The sequence below is a fragment of the Telmatherina bonti genome, assembly GCF_933228915.1.
Source record: "Telmatherina bonti genome assembly, chromosome: 24".
NCBI classification, from domain to species: Eukaryota; Metazoa; Chordata; class Actinopteri; order Atheriniformes; family Telmatherinidae; genus Telmatherina; species Telmatherina bonti.
This window is the reverse complement of record NC_136633.1, coordinates 32157085-32174559: the sequence shown is the minus strand read 5'-3', so window position 1 is coordinate 32174559 and position 17475 is coordinate 32157085. Positions and strand designations below refer to the sequence as shown.

Sequence of the window (17475 nt, the reverse complement as noted above, 5' to 3'; positions counted from 1 at the left end):
TACAAGCTCTACATGCTCTACAAGCTCCACATGCTCTACAAGCTCCACATGCTCTATAAGCTCTACAAGCTCCACATGCTCTATAAGCTCTACAAGCTCCACATGCTCTATAACCTGTACAAGCTCCACATGCTATATAAACTCCACATGCTCTATAAGCTCCACATGCTCCACATGCTCTACAAGCTCCACATTCTCTATATGCTCCACATGCTCTATAAGCTCTACAAGCTCCACATGCTCTATAACCTGTACAAGCTCCACATGCTATATAAACTCCACATGCTCTATAAGCTCCACATGCTCCACATGCTCTACAAGCTCCACATTCTCTATATGCTCCACATGCTCTATAAGCTCTACAAGCTCTACACGCTCTACAAGCTCCACATGCTCTATAACCTGTACAAGCTCCACATGCTATATAAACTCCACATGCTCTATAAGCTCCACATGCTCTACAAGCTCCACATTCTCTATATGCTCCACATCCTCTATAAGCTCTACAAGCTCCACATGCTCTACAAGCTCCACATGCTCTATAAGCTCTACAAGCTCCACATTCTCTACAAGCTCCACATGCTCTACAAGCTCCACATGCTCTACAAGCTGTACAAGCTCTACAAGCTCCACATGCTTTACAAGCTCCCCATGCTCTACAAGCTCTACAAGCTCCGCATGCTCTACAAGCTCTACATGCTCTACAAGCTCCCCATGCTCTACAAGCTCCACATTCTCTACAAGCTCCACATGCTCTACAAGCTCCACATGCTTTACAAGCTCCACATGCTCTACAAGCTCTACAAGCTCCACATGCTTTATAAGCTCCCCATGCTCTACAAGCTCTACAAGCTCCACATGCTCTACAAGCTCTACATGCTCTACAAGCTCTACAAGCTCTATAAGCTCCACATGCTCTACAAGCTCCACATGCTCTACAAGCTCCACATGCTCTACAAGCTCCACATGCTCCACATGGTCTACAAGCTCTACAAGCTTTATAAGCTCTACAAGCTCTACTAGCTCTACAAGCTCCACATGCTCTATAAGCTCCACATGCTCTACACACTCTACAAGCTCCACATGCTCTATAAGCTCTACAATCTCTACACACTCTACAAGCTCCACATGCTCTACAAGCTCTACAAGCTCTACAAGCTCCTAATGCTCTTCAAGCTCCACATGCTCTATAAGCTCCACATGCTCTATAAGCTCTACAAGCTCCACATGCTCTACAAGCTCCACATGCTCTACAAACTCTACAAGCTCGATAAGCTCCAAATGCTCTACAAGCTCCACATGCTCTACAAGCTCTATAAGCTCCACATGCTTTACAAGCTCCACATGCTCTACAAGCTCTACAAGCTCCACATGCTCTACAAGCTCCACATGCTCTACAAGCTCCACATGCTCTACAAGTTCTACAAGCTCTATAAGCTCCACATGCTCTACAAGCTCCAAATGCTCTACAAGCTCCACATGCTCTACAAGCTCTATAAGCTCCACATGCTTTACAAGCTCCACATGCTCTACAAGCTCTACAAGCTCCACATGCTCTACAAGCTCCACATGCTCTACAAGTTCTACAAGCTCTATAAGCTCCACATGCTCTATAAGCTCCACATGCTCTACAAGCTCTACAAGCTCCACATGCTCTATAAGCTCCACATGCTCTATAAGCTCCACAAGCTCTATAACCTCCACATGCTCTATAAGCTCTACAAGCTCTACAAGCTCCACATGCTCTAGAAGCTCCACAAGCTCTATAACCTCCACATGCTCTATAAGCTCTACAAGCTCCACAAGCTCCACATGCTCTAGAAGCTCCACATGCTCTATAAGGTCCACATGCTCTACAAGATCCACATGCTCTACAAGCTCTGCAAGCTCCACATGCTCTACAAGCTCCACATGCTCTACAAGCTCTGCAAGCTCCACATGCTTTACAAGCTCCCCATGCTATACAAGCTCTACAAGCTCCACATGCTCTACAAGCTCCACATGCTCTATAAGCTCCACATGCTCTATAAACTCCACATGCTCTACAAGCTCTACAAGCTCTATAAGCTCCACATGCTCTACAAGCTCCACATGCTCTACAAGCTCTACATGCTCTACAAGCTCCACATGCTCTATAAGCTCCACATGCTCTATAAACTCCACATGCTCTACAAGCTCCACATGCTCTACAAGCTCTACAAGCTCCACATGCTCTACAAGCTCCACATGCTCTACAAGCTCTACAAGCTCCACATGCTCTACAAGCTCCACATGCTCTACAAGCTCTACAAGCTCCACATGCTCTACAAGCTCCACATGCTCTACAAGCTCCACATGCTCTATAAGCTCCACATGCTCTATAAACTCCACATGCTCTACAAGCTCCACATGCTCTATAAACTCCACATGCTCTATAAGCTCCACATGCTCTATAAGCTCTACATGCTCTATAAGCTCCACATGCTCTACAAGCTCCACATGCTCTACAAGCTCCACATGCTCTATAAGCTCTATAAGCTCCACATGCTCTATAAGCTCCACACGCTCTACAAGCTCCACATGCTCTATAAGCTCCACATGCTCTACAAGCTCCACATGCTCTACAAGCTCCACATGCTCTACAAGCTCCACATGCTCTATAAGCTCTACAAGCTCCACATGCTCTATAAGCTCTATAAGCTCCACATGCTCTATAAGCTCTTCAAGCTCCACATGCTCTATAAGCTCTTCAAGCTCCACATGCTCTATAAGCTCCACATGCTGTATAAGCTCCACATGCTCTATAAGCTCTACAAGCTCCACATGCTCTATAAGCTCCACATGCTCTACAAGCTCTACAAGCTCTACAAGCTCTACAAGCTCCACATGCTCTACAAGCTCCACATGCTCTATATGCTCCACATGCTCTATAAGCTCTACAAGCTCTACATGCTCTACAAGCTCCACATGCTCTACAAGCTCCACATGCTCTATAAGCTCTACAAGCTCCACATGCTCTATAAGCTCTACAAGCTCCACATGCTCTATAACCTGTACAAGCTCCACATGCTATATAAACTCCACATGCTCTATAAGCTCCACATGCTCCACATGCTCTACAAGCTCCACATTCTCTATATGCTCCACATCCTCTATAAGCTCTACAAGCTCCACATGCTCTACAAGCTCCACATGCTCTATAAGCTCTACAAGCTCCACATTCTCTACAAGCTCCACATGCTCTACAAGCTCCACATGCTCTACAAGCTCCACATGCTCTATAAGCTCCACATGCTCTACAAGCTCTACAAGCTCCACATGCTCTATAAACTCCACATGCTCTATAAGCTCCACATGCTCTACATGCTCTACAAGCTCCACATGCTCTATAAGCTCCACATGCTCTATAAGCTCCACAAGCTCTATAACCTCCACATGCTCTATAAGCTCTACAAGCTCTACAAGCTCCACATGCTCTAGAAGCTCCACAAGCTCTATAACCTCCACATGCTCTATAAGCTCTACAAGCTCCACAAGCTCCACATGCTCTAGAAGCTCCACATGCTCTATAAGGTCCACATGCTCTACATCATCCACATGCTCTACAAGTTCCACATGCTCTACAAGCTCTGCAAGCTCCACATGCTTTACAAGCTCCCCATGCTATACAAGCTCTACAAGCTCCACATGCTCTACAAGCTCCACATGCTCTATAAGCTCCACATGCTCTATAAACTCCACATGCTCTACAAGCTCTACAAGCTCTATAAGCTCCACATGCTCTACAAGCTCCACATGCTCTACAAGCTCCACATGCTCTATAAGCTCCACATGCTCTATAAGCTCCACATGCTCTATAAACTCCACATGCTCTACAAGCTCCACATGCTCTACAAGCTCTACAAGCTCCACATGCTCTACAAGCTCTACATGCTCCACATGCTCTATAAGCTCCACATGCTCTATAAACTCCACATGCTCTACAAGCTCCACATGCTCTACAAGCTCTACAAGCTCCACATGCTCTACAAGCTCTACATGCTCCACATGCTCTACAAGCTCTACAAGCTCCACATGCTCTACAAGCTCTACAAGCTCCACATGCTCTACAAGCTCCACATGCTCTATAAGCTCCACATGCTCTATAAACTCCACATGCTCTACAAGCTCCACATGCTCTATAAACTCCACATGCTCTATAAGCTCCACATGCTCTATAAGCTCTACATGCTCTATAAGCTCCACATGCTCTACAAGCTCCACATGCTCTACAAGCTCCACATGCTCTATAAGCTCTACAAGCTCCACAAGCTCCACATGCTCTACAAGCTCCACATGCTCTATAAGCTCTACATGCTCTATAAGCTCTACAAGCTCTACACGCTCTACAAGCTCCACATGCTCTACAAGCTCCACATGCTCTATAAGCTCTACAAGCTCCACAATCTCCACATGCTCTACAAGCTCCACATGCTCTATAAGCTCTACAAGCTCCACATGCTCTATAAGCTCTACAAGCTCCACATGCTCTATAAGCTCCACATGCTCTATAAGCTCCACATGCTCTACAAGCTCCACATGCTCTATAAGCTCTACAAGCTCCACACACTCTACAAGCTCCACATGCTCTATAAGCTCCACATGCTCTACAAGCTCCACATGCTCTATAAGCTCTACAAGCTCCACATGCTCTATAAGTTCCACATGCTCTATAAGTTCCACATGCTCTACAATCTCCACATGCTCTACAAGCTCCACATGCTCTATAAGCTCTACAAGCTCTACATGCTCTATAAGCTCCACATGCTCTACAAGCTCCACATGCTCTACAAGCTCTACATGCTATATAAGCTCCACATGCTCTATAAGCTCTACAAGCTCCACATGCTCTACAAGCTCTACAGGCTCCACATGCTCTATAAGCTCTACAAGCTCCACATGCTCTATAAGTTCCACATGCTCTACATGCTCTACAGGCTCCACATGCTCTATAAGCTCTACAAGCTCCACATGCTCTATAAGTTCCACATGCTCTACAAGCTCCACATGCTCTATAAGCTCTACAATCTCTACACACTCTACACACTCTACAAGCTCCACAAGCTCTGCACGCTCAATAGACCTGCAAGCTCTACAAGCTCTACATGCTCTACAAGCTTTACACATTCTACAAACTCTACACTCTATCCATTCCAAGCACACCAGCCCAAAAAACAGCAGCATCAGCAACATTTTGTGACAGGAAAACTTACATTTGCCATTTTGCGGTATTGAATTTGGTGAGTAAAGTTTGCTCTTCCTCACAGTGGTCACTGCGTCATCCTCATTGTCTCCTTCATAGTTTTGTGCCCAAAGACACTGAAGTCTCCAAACCAGCAGGATCCAATGCAGAGGGGAGACCATGACGTCCTTTAGAGGGCTAAAAATGAAGAGAAATGGATGAAAGAAGAAAATACAGCTCAGCATGTTTCAAGCAACGAGCTTGAACCTGCACAGATACCTGGCAATGCTGCAAACTTGCAACGTGCTCCACTCTGGACACCGGCGCTCTCCGGCAGGTAAAACTCAGAGAGACCCAGTAGCAGAGGATCTGTGTGAACGTTTGCAGGTCCAGCAGGCAGTCACAGCATCAGCAGGACCTCGCTCTCACGGGACTCCCGTCAGCTCCAAGTCACTGTGAGCTCACTGCACACGAGAGGAGGTCCAGTCCTTTTCATACTCGCTCACTCCCTCGCTCTCCTCTGCTGCCGGGAGTGGAGCTGTGGAGGCAGGAACAATCCAGAAACCCCTCACCACAGCAGCCAGCGGGCTTCCCCTTCTTTCAGGGAGTCATTTTTTTATTTTTAACCAAACTTTTTAAAAAAAAAAAAAAAAAAAGCACCATGATGAAAAGCGCTCGGGGGGCTGGAGCGTCTCCTAACCAGCACCAGAAGCAGAGCTCAAAGCAGGATTATTAATGCTTCAGTCTGTTTATGAAGCTTTTACATCTGCAGGGAGATGGATGGAAATAAACAGTTTTAATGGAAACAAAGGATGGTTTATTACAATGTCACGCCTGCAAATGCCATGAAAAAGCATTTTTCTCCCAACTTTTCTCTCAAAACTTTGATCTCAGAATGAAACATGTCCATTAAAACACACATTAACATACTACACAGCTGAGTCCCCAGAAGAAACAATAACATCAATAATGATCATTTTATATTAATCTCCAAATCAAAAGGTCTGGTGTGTCAGAATCACTGCCATCCAGTGGTGTACGGTGGCCATCAGTGGCCATAATTCTTTAAAGTTGTTTTCATGAGTGAGTGGGTCCAGCTTCAGGTAACTACGCACTTCCCGTCTTCTTCTATGGTGCCTTTAAGTTGTAGTTTATCCCAAACGGTGCTCTAGCCAACAGTCGAAGCCAGTCGGTCGCTGCGCCACATTTGCACGCTGTTGTTTCTGACAAGCCAGTCAGTTATTTCCCATCAGTCACCACAGAGCAAATTACAATTCTGTCGGGATTGGACCAGACCAACTCAAGGCAGGATCCAACCTCGGGGTGCCTTTCAGCTCCTCCCAGCAGCCGACTGATGCAAGAGGTTCTGACCCGAATTTTATGGCTGAATATCGCCTGCCAAGCAGCCAGAATTTAGCGTTAAAAACGGATTTCAGCAGCAGTTCAGTCCTTCTGAAGGTCTTTAAATGTTTTCTGGATCTGAGGGTGGTGTCCTGAAGAAATGGGAACAAATCAAGCAAAGTTCTGAACCAGGACCTGAGAGATTCAGCTGATCTATCTTCTGCTGGACGAACCCTCATCAGAAATGGTCTGGAAAACCAGGCTTCGAGAAGCCAGAAAACGCTGAGGTCATATGATCATGGAACTGAACTAAAGATCAGCAGAAACAGGTCTGATGGAGGGACGGATCTCCCGCAGAACCCAGACATCACCAGGGAGGGATGGATCTTCCCCAAAAACTGCCTCAACAGGTCCCCATGGAGGGATGGATCCTCCCCAAACACTGTGCCTCAACTGGTCCCATGGAGGGATGGATCCTCCCCAAACACTGTGCCTCAACTGGTCCCATGGAGGGATGGATCCTCCCCAAAAACCAGACCTCAACAGGTCCTATGGAGGGATGGATCCTCCCCAAACACTGTGCCTCAACTGGTCCCATGGAGGGATGGATCCTCCCCAAAAACCAGACCTCAACAGGTCCTATGGAGGGATGGATCCTCCCCAAACACTGTGCCTCAACTGGTCCCATGGAGGGATGGATCTTCCCCAAAAACTGCCTCAACAGATCCCATGGAGGGATGGATCTTCCCCAAAAACTGCCTCAACCGGTCCCATGGAGGGATGGATCTTCCCCAAAAACTGTGCCTCAACAGATCCCATGGAGGGATGGATCTTCCCCAAAAACTGCCTCAACAGATCCCATGGAGGGATGGATCTTCCCCAAAAACTGCCTCAACAGGTCCCATGGAGGGATGGATCTTCCCCAAAAACTGCCTCAACAGATCCCATGGAGGGATGGATCTTCCCCAAAAACTGCCTCAACAGGTCCCATGGAGGGATGGATCTTCCCCAAAAACTGTGCCTCAACCGGTCCCATGGAGGGATGGATCCTCCCCAAAAACCAGACCTCAACAGGTCCCATGGAGGGATGGATCTTCCCCAAAAACTGTGCCTCAACCGATCCCATGGAGGGATGGATCCTCCCCAAAAACTGTGCCTCAACCGGTCCCATGGAGGGATGGATCCTCCCCAAAAACTGTGCCTCAACAGGTCCCCATGGAGGGATGGATCCTCCCCAAAAACCAGACCTCAACAGGTCCCATGGAGGGATGGATCCTCCCCAAAAACTGTGCCTCAACAGGTCCCATGGAGGGATGGATCCTCCCCAAAAACTGTGCCTCAACCGGTCCCATGGAGGGATGGATCCTCCCCAAAAACCAGACCTCAACAGGTCCCATGGAGGGATGGATCTTCCCCAAAAACTGTGCCTCAACAGGTCCCATGGAGGGATGGATCCTCCCCAAAAACTGTGCCTCAACAGGTCCCATGGAGGGATGGATGATCCCCAAAAACCAGACCTCAACAGGTCCCATGGAGGGATGGATCTTCCCCAAAAACTGTGCCTCAACAGGTCCCATCGAGGGATGGATCGTCCCCAAAAACTGTGCCTCAACCGGTCCCATGGAGGGATGGATCCTCCCCAAAAACTGTGCCTCAACAGGTCCCATGGAGGGATGGATCCTCCCCAAAAACCAGACCTCAACCGGTCCCATGGAGGGATGGATCCTCCCCAAAAACTGTGCCTCAACAGGTCCCATGGAGGGATGGATCCTCCCCAAAAACCAGACCTCAACCGGTCCCATGGAGGGATGGATCCTCCCCAAAAACTGTGCCTCAACAGGTCCCATGGAGGGATGGATCCTCCCCAAAAACCAGACCTCAACAGGTCCCATGGAGGGATGGGTCCTCCCCAAAAACCAGACCTCAACAGGTCCCATGGAGGGATGGATCCTCCCCAAAAACTGTGCCTCAACCGGTCCCATGGAGGGATGGGTCCTCCCCAAAAACCAGACCTCAACAGGTCCCATGGAGGGATGGATCCTCCCCAAAAACTGTGCCTCAACCGGTCCCATGGAGGGATGGATCCTCCCCAAAAACTGTGCCTCAACAGGTCCCATGGAGGGATGGATCCTCCCCAAAAACCAGACCTCAACCGGTCCCATGGAGGGATGGATCCTCCCCAAAAACTGTGCCTCAACAGGTCCCATGGAGGGATGGATCCTCCCCAAAAACTGTGCCTCAACCGGTCCCATGGAGGGATGGATCTTCCCCAAAAACTGTGCCTCAACAGGTCCCATGGAGGGATGGATCTTCCCCAAAAACTGTGCCTCAACAGGTCCCATGGAGGGATGGATCCTCCCCAAAAACCAGACCTCAACAGGTCCCATGGAGGGATGGGTCCTCCCCAAAAACCAGACCTCAACAGGTCCCATGGAGGGATGGATCCTCCCCAAAAACTGTGCCTCAACCGGTCCCATGGAGGGATGGATCCTCCCCAAAAACTGTGCCTCAACCGGTCCCATGGAGGGATGGATCCTCCCCAAAAACCAGACCTCAACAGGTCCCATGGAGGGATGGATCCTCCCCAAAAACTGTGCCTCAACCGGTCCCATGGAGGGATGGATCCTCCCCAAAAACTGTGCCTCAACCGGTCCCATGGAGGGATGGATCTTCCCCAAAAACTGTGCCTCAACCGGTCCCATGGAGGGATGGATCCTCCCCAAAAACTGTGCCTCAACCGGTCCCATGGAGGGATGGATCCTCCCCAAAAACTGTGCCTCAACCGGTCCCATGGAGGGATGGATCCTCCCCAAAAACCAGACCTCAACAGGTCCCCACGGAGGGATGGATCCTCCCCAAAAACTGTGCCTCAACAGGTCCCATGGAGGGATGGATCCTCCCCAAAAACCAGACCTCAACAGGTCCCATGGAGGGATGGATCCTCCCCAAAAACTGGATCCTGGAGACCTTTTCCTGAAGACTACGTTGAGTACGGATGTGAACCACCTTGTATCAATCCAACATATTTTTTGTTACATAAATAAATTGCATTTATATTCGTTGCAAATGTCCTTTCAAGGCAAGTGAGGGGCTGCTTGATGTGAGGAGGACCACATTCAGACCAAGACTGTTTTCTAAGAACACGACATTCCAGAGAGGTGGGATCTGTCCAGGCATCCTACAGAAAGATAAATGAGTACAATATGAGGAGAAAAGTCAAGCGCAGGATGCAAACACAGGCAGATCGGCTGCATGAACGAGGACAGAATATTCTTATTATATTCTAATTCCCGTGTGATCCTGGCTTAGCGCACCTTCTCATGCCGTAGGACTGCCAGCGAGCGTTTTTGTGGCCCGCTCTGCTGAAGTGAGGAAAGGGGAGCTGTCACTTAGGAATGTTCCCTATAAAAGATAGCTGTCCTTAACCCCATCCAGCTCACTTTCCTCCTGATTAAACAATGCTCAGAATCCCTGCTGTCACTTTATGTTTGCCTACTTTTACAGTCAAAAATCAGAAGAAGCCGCTGCTGCTGATGCCCGATTTTTCATCTTTTTTCTACTTTTAGTTAAGTTCAGAGGAAATGACTGGACATTTTGACTGACATTTCAGAGTCACATGACTCTGAAAAATAGAAGTCCAAAATCTGCCTTTAGCTGAGATATGTTTCACAGCAGGTAATTTCAACTAAACAGCTGACATGTTCATCATTGTTTCAAAGCAAGTCATGTTCGGCTAATATTCAGTGAGCACAAAAACAAGCTCATCAACAGTGCAGCAATTCTGGGAAGATGCAGCTAACAATAACTAGCTGTGGTATTTCTAGTATCTGTTTTATTGTAATTCTTTGGAACAAAGTGTGAATGAGTCCATTTCTTCTTTGGAAAAGTTTGTCTGGCATGAGTGGAAAGAAAACAAGAGCATGCAGGTCTTTTATTAAACCTCTGAAGTCTTATATCTTGTAACCCCTCAAGGTATGTAAGCAACTTGGCTTAACAAGTGTTTTTACAAAATAACTCTTGTTCTTTAAACATATAGTCTCAACATAAAGAAGAAGAGTTCTGGCATCTGAAGCTCTTCGCTGTTGCATCAATCGAGTTTTAGATTTCTGAGCAATAAAAACAAAATGTGTCCACACAAGTTTTCTTACTAGTTTAACCCAAAGCATGTTAATCTGCAAGCAAACTGAGACAAAGTCTTAAACCTTCTAAAAGGCTAACAATAGACCACCTTTTTCAATGTTAGCATGTTAGCGTTAGCCAATAAATTTCTTTATTTTATTTAATTTAAAAATAATTTCATTTCAAACAAAAAAAAAAAGGACTTTTAAAACGAATAAATATTGGTTACAACAAAAAACAAACAAAACAAGCTTCTTAAGTTCGAAAATGGGTTTTGGAAGAAGTTGGGCAGTTATCTAGTCCAAAACCCCCTTATCAATAACACCGTAAAATTCTCACAGCATGAAAAATATAGTAATACACATTAAATTCCATTACAATTAAACTTAAACAGCATACAGTCGTAATACATGCAATAAATAATAGAATTCAACATACATTGCTTTAAAAAAATAACCCTATTTGCCTCATAACAATTTACTACAAGTATCAGCAGATGAGGCCACAAGAAAATCAGACGTATGGCTTCGTATGGCTCGGACCCTAATAAAGACCAGAACATCTGAAAACTTAATGAAAAGCTCTACTGACGATGACTTTTTAAAATTATGTTAACATATTAACATGCTAAGCATGTTAGCACGTATATGTATTGACAGAAACATGGGTGACGCCAGCGTAACATAATCTAGCTGAAGAAGCTACACTGTTTATAAAGACTAGCATGTAAATCTGCAAGCAGTTATCATTAGACGAGATTTCAGCCTCTATCTGAGAGATGGCATCTTGTTTAAATGTTAGAAAGCTAGCAGTTGCTAATTAGTTACATGAAAGAGCAGATGAGGCCAGAAGAAGAGGAAATTCGTATTGCTCAAGGTTTTTGCTCCATAACTTCTCTGGAAATTGCAGTCAGACAGCTTGTACGTTCTTCGTAGAATAATAAAGGAATAAAACGAAAACTGGTTGGGGGTCACACAGATAATTAGTATGGATTTCTGCCCAAAAAAAATGGTCTGTTTTGTATCAGCACAGTGGTACCTTGATTCCAAGTGGTTAAAAGTGAATGCAGCAGCTGCAGTTCCCCCATTATCCACTAGGGGCTTTATAACAGAGCAAGTCCCCACAGACTCCCATGTTAAAAAGACCAACTTCAAAGTAGAAATAAACATGTTCACAGCAGGAATAAACATGTTTACAGCAGGAATAAACATGTTTACAGCAGGAATAAACATGTTTACAGCAGGAATAAACATGTTTACAGCAGGAATAAACATGTTTACAGCAGAAATAAACATGTTTACAGCAGGAATAAACATGTTTACAGCAGAAATAAACATGTTTACAGCAGGAATAAACATGTTTACAGCAGGAATAAACATGTTTACAGCAGGAATAAACATGTTTACAGCAGAAATAAACATGTTTACAGCAGGAATAAACATGTTTACAGCAGGAATAAACATGTTTACAGCAGGAATAAACATGTTTACAGCAGAAATAAACATGTTTACAGCAGGAATAAACATGTTTACAGCAGGAATAAACATGTTTACAGCAGGAATAAACACGTTTACAGCAGGAATAAACATGTTCACAGCAGAAATAAACATGTTTACAGCAGGAATAAACATGTTCACAGCAGAAATAAACACGTTTACAGCAGAAATAAACATGTTTACAGCAGAAATAAACATGTTTACAGCAGAAATAAACATGTTTACAGCAGAAATAAACATGTTTACAGCAGGAATAAGCATGTTTACAGCAGGAATAAACATTACAGCAGGAATAAACATGTTTACAGCAGGAATAAACACGTTTACAGCAGGAATAAACATGTTTACAGCAGAAATAAACATGTTTACAGCAGGAATAAACATGTTTACAGCAGGAATAAACATGTTTACAGCAGGAATAAACATGTTTACAGCAGAAATAAACATGTTTACAGCAGAAATAAACACGTTTACAGCAGGAATAAGCATGTTTACAGCAGAAATACAAAAGTGGACAGCCTGGAATAACGTTTAGGTTCAAAAGGTCAGGTCAACCTTCATGACTCTGGGGTTAGGGGTGGGAGGGTGTTCTTTTAAAACTCATTTGTTTCGACATTATTTCATAACTACTACTATTACTTTGGCATATTCAGGGACGTGTCCTTTTGATTGACAGGTACCCAATCTCCCGCTTCAAGAAAGAAGAGCGAAGAACAACCGCGGTTTTTAGCCGGTTAACAACGTGAGTTAGCTTTAGCCCGCTTACCTCAGTTAGCTGGTTAGCTCAAATCTAGTATTTTACCTGGCTGATATTGAAGTATTTACTCCGAAGGATCAATCCATCTCTGGCAGCGATGCCTTTGTCCACTCAAGGAGGAATCATGTGTACGTCTATCCCATAATGCAAAAGCATCGGGTTTAACAGAAATAAAGTCTGCAGCCTGGCTCTGGTGTGGTGGAGCCACCGTCTAGTGGCCATGAGAGGTACTGCAGCCTGGCTCTAGTGTGGTGGAGCCACCGTCTAGTGGCCATGAGAGGTACTGCAGCCTGGCTCTGGTGTGGTGGAGTCACCGTCTAGTGGCCATGAGAGGTACTGCAGCCTGGCTCTGGTGTGGTGGAGTCACCGTCTAGTGGCCATGAGAGGTACTGCAGCCTGGCTCTGGTGTGGTGGAGTCACCGTCTAGTGGCCATGAGAGGTACTGCAGCCTGGCTCTGGTGTGGTGGAGTCACCGTCTAGTGGCCATGAGAGGTACTGCAGCCTGGCTCTGGTGTGGTGGAGTCACCGTCTAGTGGCCATGAGAGGTACTGCAGCCTGGCTCTGGTGTGGTGGAGTCACCGTCTAGTGGCCATGAGTGGTACTGCAGCCTGGCTCTGGTGTGGTGGAGTCACCGTCTAGTGGCCATGAGAGGTACTGCAGCCTGGCTCTGGTGTGGTGGAGTCACCGTCTAGTGGCCATGAGAGGTACTGCAGCCTGGCTCTGGTGTGGTGGAGTCACCGTCTAGTGGCCATGAGAGGTACTGCAGCCTGGCTCTGGTGTGGTGGAGTCACCGTCTAGTGGCCATGAGAGGTACTGCAGCCTGGCTCTGGTGTGGTGGAGTCACCGTCTAGTGGCCATGAGAGGTACTGCAGCCTGGCTCTGGTGTGGTGGAGTCACCGTCTAGTGCCCATGAGAGGTACTGCAGCCTGGCTCTGGTGTGGTGGAGCCACGTCTAGTGGCCATGAGTGGTACTGCAGCCTGGCTCTGGTGTGGTGGAGCCACGTCTAGTGGCCATGAGTGGTACTGCAGCCTGGCTCTGGTGTGGTGGAGTCACCGTCTAGTGGCCATGAGTGGTACTGCAGCCTGACTCTGGTGTGGTGGAGCCACCGTCTAGTGGCCATGAGTGGTACTGCAGCCTGGCTCTGGTGTGGTGGAGTCACCGTCTAGTGGCCATGAGAGGTACTGCAGCCTGGCTCTGGTGTGGTGGAGTCACCGTCTAGTGGCCATGAGTGGTACTGCAGCCTGGCTCTGGTGTGGTGGAGTCACCGTCTAGTGGCCATGAGAGGTACTGCAGCCTGGCTCTGGTGTGGTGGAGTCACCGTCTAGTGGCCATGAGAGGTACTGCAGCCTGGCTCTGGTGTGGTGGAGCCACCGTCTAGTGGCCATGAGTGGTACTGCAGCCTGGCTCTGGTGTGGTGGAGTCACCGTCTAGTGGCCATGAGAGGTACTGCAGCCTGGCTCTGGTGTGGTGGAGTCACCGTCTAGTGGCCATGAGTGGTACTGCAGCCTGGCTCTGGTGTGGTGGAGTCACCGTCTAGTGGCCATGAGAGGTACTGCAGCCTGGCTCTGGTGTGGTGGAGTCACCGTCTAGTGGCCATGAGAGGTACTGCAGCCTGGCTCTGGTGTGGTGGAGTCACCGTCTAGTGGCCATGAGAGGTACTGCAGCCTGGCTCTGGTGTGGTGGAGTCACCGTCTAGTAGCCATGAGAGGTACTGCAGCCTGGCTCTGGTGTGGTGGAGTCACCGTCTAGTGGCCATGAGAGGTACTGCAGCCTGGCTCTGGTGTGGTGGAGTCACCGTCTAGTGGCCATGAGAGGTACTGCAGCCTGGCTCTGGTGTGGTGGAGTCACCGTCTAGTGGCCATGAGAGGTACTGCAGCCTGGCTCTGGTGTGGTGGAGTCACCGTCTAGTGGCCATGAGTGGTACTGCAGCCTGGCTCTGGTGTGGTGGAGTCACCGTCTAGTGGCCATGAGAGGTACTGCAGCCTGGCTCTGGTGTGGTGGAGTCACCGTCTAGTGGCCATGAGAGGTACTGCAGCCTGGCTCTGGTGTGGTGGAGTCACCGTCTAGTGGCCATGAGAGGTACTGCAGCCTGGCTCTGGTGTGGTGGAGTCACCGTCTAGTGGCCATGAGAGGTACTGCAGCCTGGCTCTGGTGTGGTGGAGTCACCGTCTAGTAGCCATGAGAGGTACTGCAGCCTGGCTCTGGTGTGGTGGAGTCACCGTCTAGTGGCCATGAGTGGTACTTCAGCCTGGCTCTGGTGTGGTGGAGTCACCGTCTAGTGGCCATGAGAGGTACTGCAGCCTGGCTCTGGTGTGGTGGAGTCACCGTCTAGTGGCCATGAGAGGTACTGCAGCCTGGCTCTGGTGTGGTGGAGTCACCGTCTAGTGGCCATGAGTGGTACTGCAGCCTGGCTCTGGTGTGGTGGAGTCACCGTCTAGTGGCCATGAGAGGTACTGCAGCCTGGCTCTGGTGTGGTGGAGCCACCGTCTAGTGGCCATGAGTGGTACTACAGCCTGGCTCTGGTGTGGTGGAGTCACCGTCTAGTGGCCATGAGTGGTACTACAGCCTGGCTCTGGTGTGGTGGAGTCACCGTCTAGTGGCCATGAGAGGTACTGCAGCCTGGCTCTGGTGTGGTGGAGTCACCGTCTAGTGGCCATGAGTGGTACTGCAGCCTGGCTCTGGTGTGGTGGAGTCACCGTCTAGTGGCCATGAGAGGTACTGCAGCCTGTCTCTGGTGTGGTGGAGTCACCGTCTAGTGGCCATGAGTGGTACTGCAGCCTGGCTCTGGTGTGGTGGAGCCACCGTCTAGTGGCCATGAGAGGTACTGCAGCCTGGCTCTGGTGTGGTGGAGTCACCGTCTAGTGGCCATGAGAGGTACTGCAGCCTGGCTCTGGTGTGGTGGAGTCACCGTCTAGTGGCCATGAGAGGTACTGCAGCCTGGCTCTGGTGTGGTGGAGTCACCGTCTAGTGGCCATGAGTGGTACTGCAGCCTGGCTCTGGTGTGGTGGAGCCACCGTCTAGTGGCCATGAGTGGTACTGCAGCCTGGCTCTGGTGTGGTGGAGTCACCGTCTAGTGGCCATGAGAGGTACTGCAGCCTGTCTCTGGTGTGGTGGAGTCACCGTCTAGTGGCCATGAGTGGTACTGCAGCCTGGCTCTGGTGTGGTGGAGTCACCGTCTAGTGGCCATGAGAGGTACTGCAGCCTGTCTCTGGTGTGGTGGAGTCACCGTCTAGTGGCCATGAGAGGTACTGCAGCCTGGCTCTGGTGTGGTGGAGTCACCGTCTAGTGGCCATGAGAGGAACTGCAGCCTGGCTCTGGTGTGGTGGAGTCACCGTCTAGTGGCCATGAGAGGTACTTCAGCCTGGCTCTGGTGTGGTGGAGCCACCGTCTAGTGGCCATGAGAGGTACTGCAGCCTGGCTCTGGTGTGGTGGAGTCACCGTCTAGTGGCCATGAGTGGTACTGCAGCCTGGCTCTGGTGTGGTGGAGCCACCGTCTAGTGGCCATGAGTGGTACTGCAGCCTGGCTCTGGTGTGGTGGAGTCACCGTCTAGTGGCCATGAGAGGTACTGCAGCCTGGCTCTGGTGTGGTGGAGTCACCGTCTAGTGGCCATGAGTGGTACTACAGCCTGGCTCTGGTGTGGTGGAGTCACCGTCTAGTGGCCATGAGTGGTACTGCAGCCTGTCTCTGGTGTGGTGGAGTCACCGTCTAGTGGCCATGAGAGGTACTGCAGCCTGGCTCTGGTGTGGTGGAGTCACCGTCTAGTGGCCATGAGAGGAACTGCAGCCTGGCTCTGGTGTGGTGGAGTCACCGTCTAGTGGCTATGAGAGGTACTTCAGCCTGGCTCTGGTGTGGTGGAGCCACCGTCTAGTGGCCATGAGAGGTACTGCAGCCTGGCTCTGGTGTGGTGGAGTCACCGTCTAGTGGCCATGAGAGGTACTGCAGCCTGGCTCTGGTGTGGTGGAGTCACCGTCTAGTGGCCATGAGTGGTACTGCAGCCTGGCTCTGGTGTGGTGGAGTCACCGTCTAGTGGCCATGAGAGGTACTTCAGCCTGGCTCTGGTGTGGTGGAGTCACCGTCTAGTGGCCATGAGAGGTACTGCAGCCTGGCTCTGGTGTGGTGGAGCCACCGTCTAGTGGCCATGAGAGGTACTGCAGCCTGGCTCTGGTGTGGTGGAGTCACCGTCTAGTGGCCATGAGAGGTACTGCAGCCTGGCTCTGGTGTGGTGGAGTCACCGTCTAGTGGCCATGAGAGGTACTGCAGCCTGGCTCTGGTGTGGTGGAGTCACCGTCTAGTGGCCATGAGAGGTACTGCAGCCTGGCTCTGGTGTGGTGGAGTCACCGTCTAGTGGCCATGAGAGGTACTGCAGCCTGGCTCTGGTGTGGTGGAGTCACCGTCTAGTAGCCATGAGAGGTACTGCAGCCTGGCTCTGGTGTGGTGGAGTCACCGTCTAGTGGCCATGAGAGGTACTGCAGCCTGGCTCTGGTGTGGTGGAGTCACCGTCTAGTGGCCATGAGAGGTACTGCAGCCTGGCTCTGGTGTGGTGGAGTCACCGTCTAGTGG

General features: G+C 49.2%; 1 protein-coding gene across 1 annotated transcript in view; it reads right to left on the bottom strand.

Moving 5' to 3' along the window:
- Nucleotides 1-17475, bottom strand: part of LOC306774178 (uncharacterized protein) — a gene marked incomplete at its 5' end in the record, with an annotated part of 644048 nt that overhangs the window by 605261 nt on the left and 21312 nt on the right. The window contains 4 exons of the mRNA XM_079264158.1: nt 5232-5398; nt 5666-5797; nt 6518-6595; nt 9856-9903. Coding sequence (XP_079120284.1) covers nt 5232-5398; nt 5666-5797; nt 6518-6595; nt 9856-9903 — 425 coding nt within the window. The remainder of the gene's footprint in view (nt 1-5231; nt 5399-5665; nt 5798-6517; nt 6596-9855; nt 9904-17475) is intronic.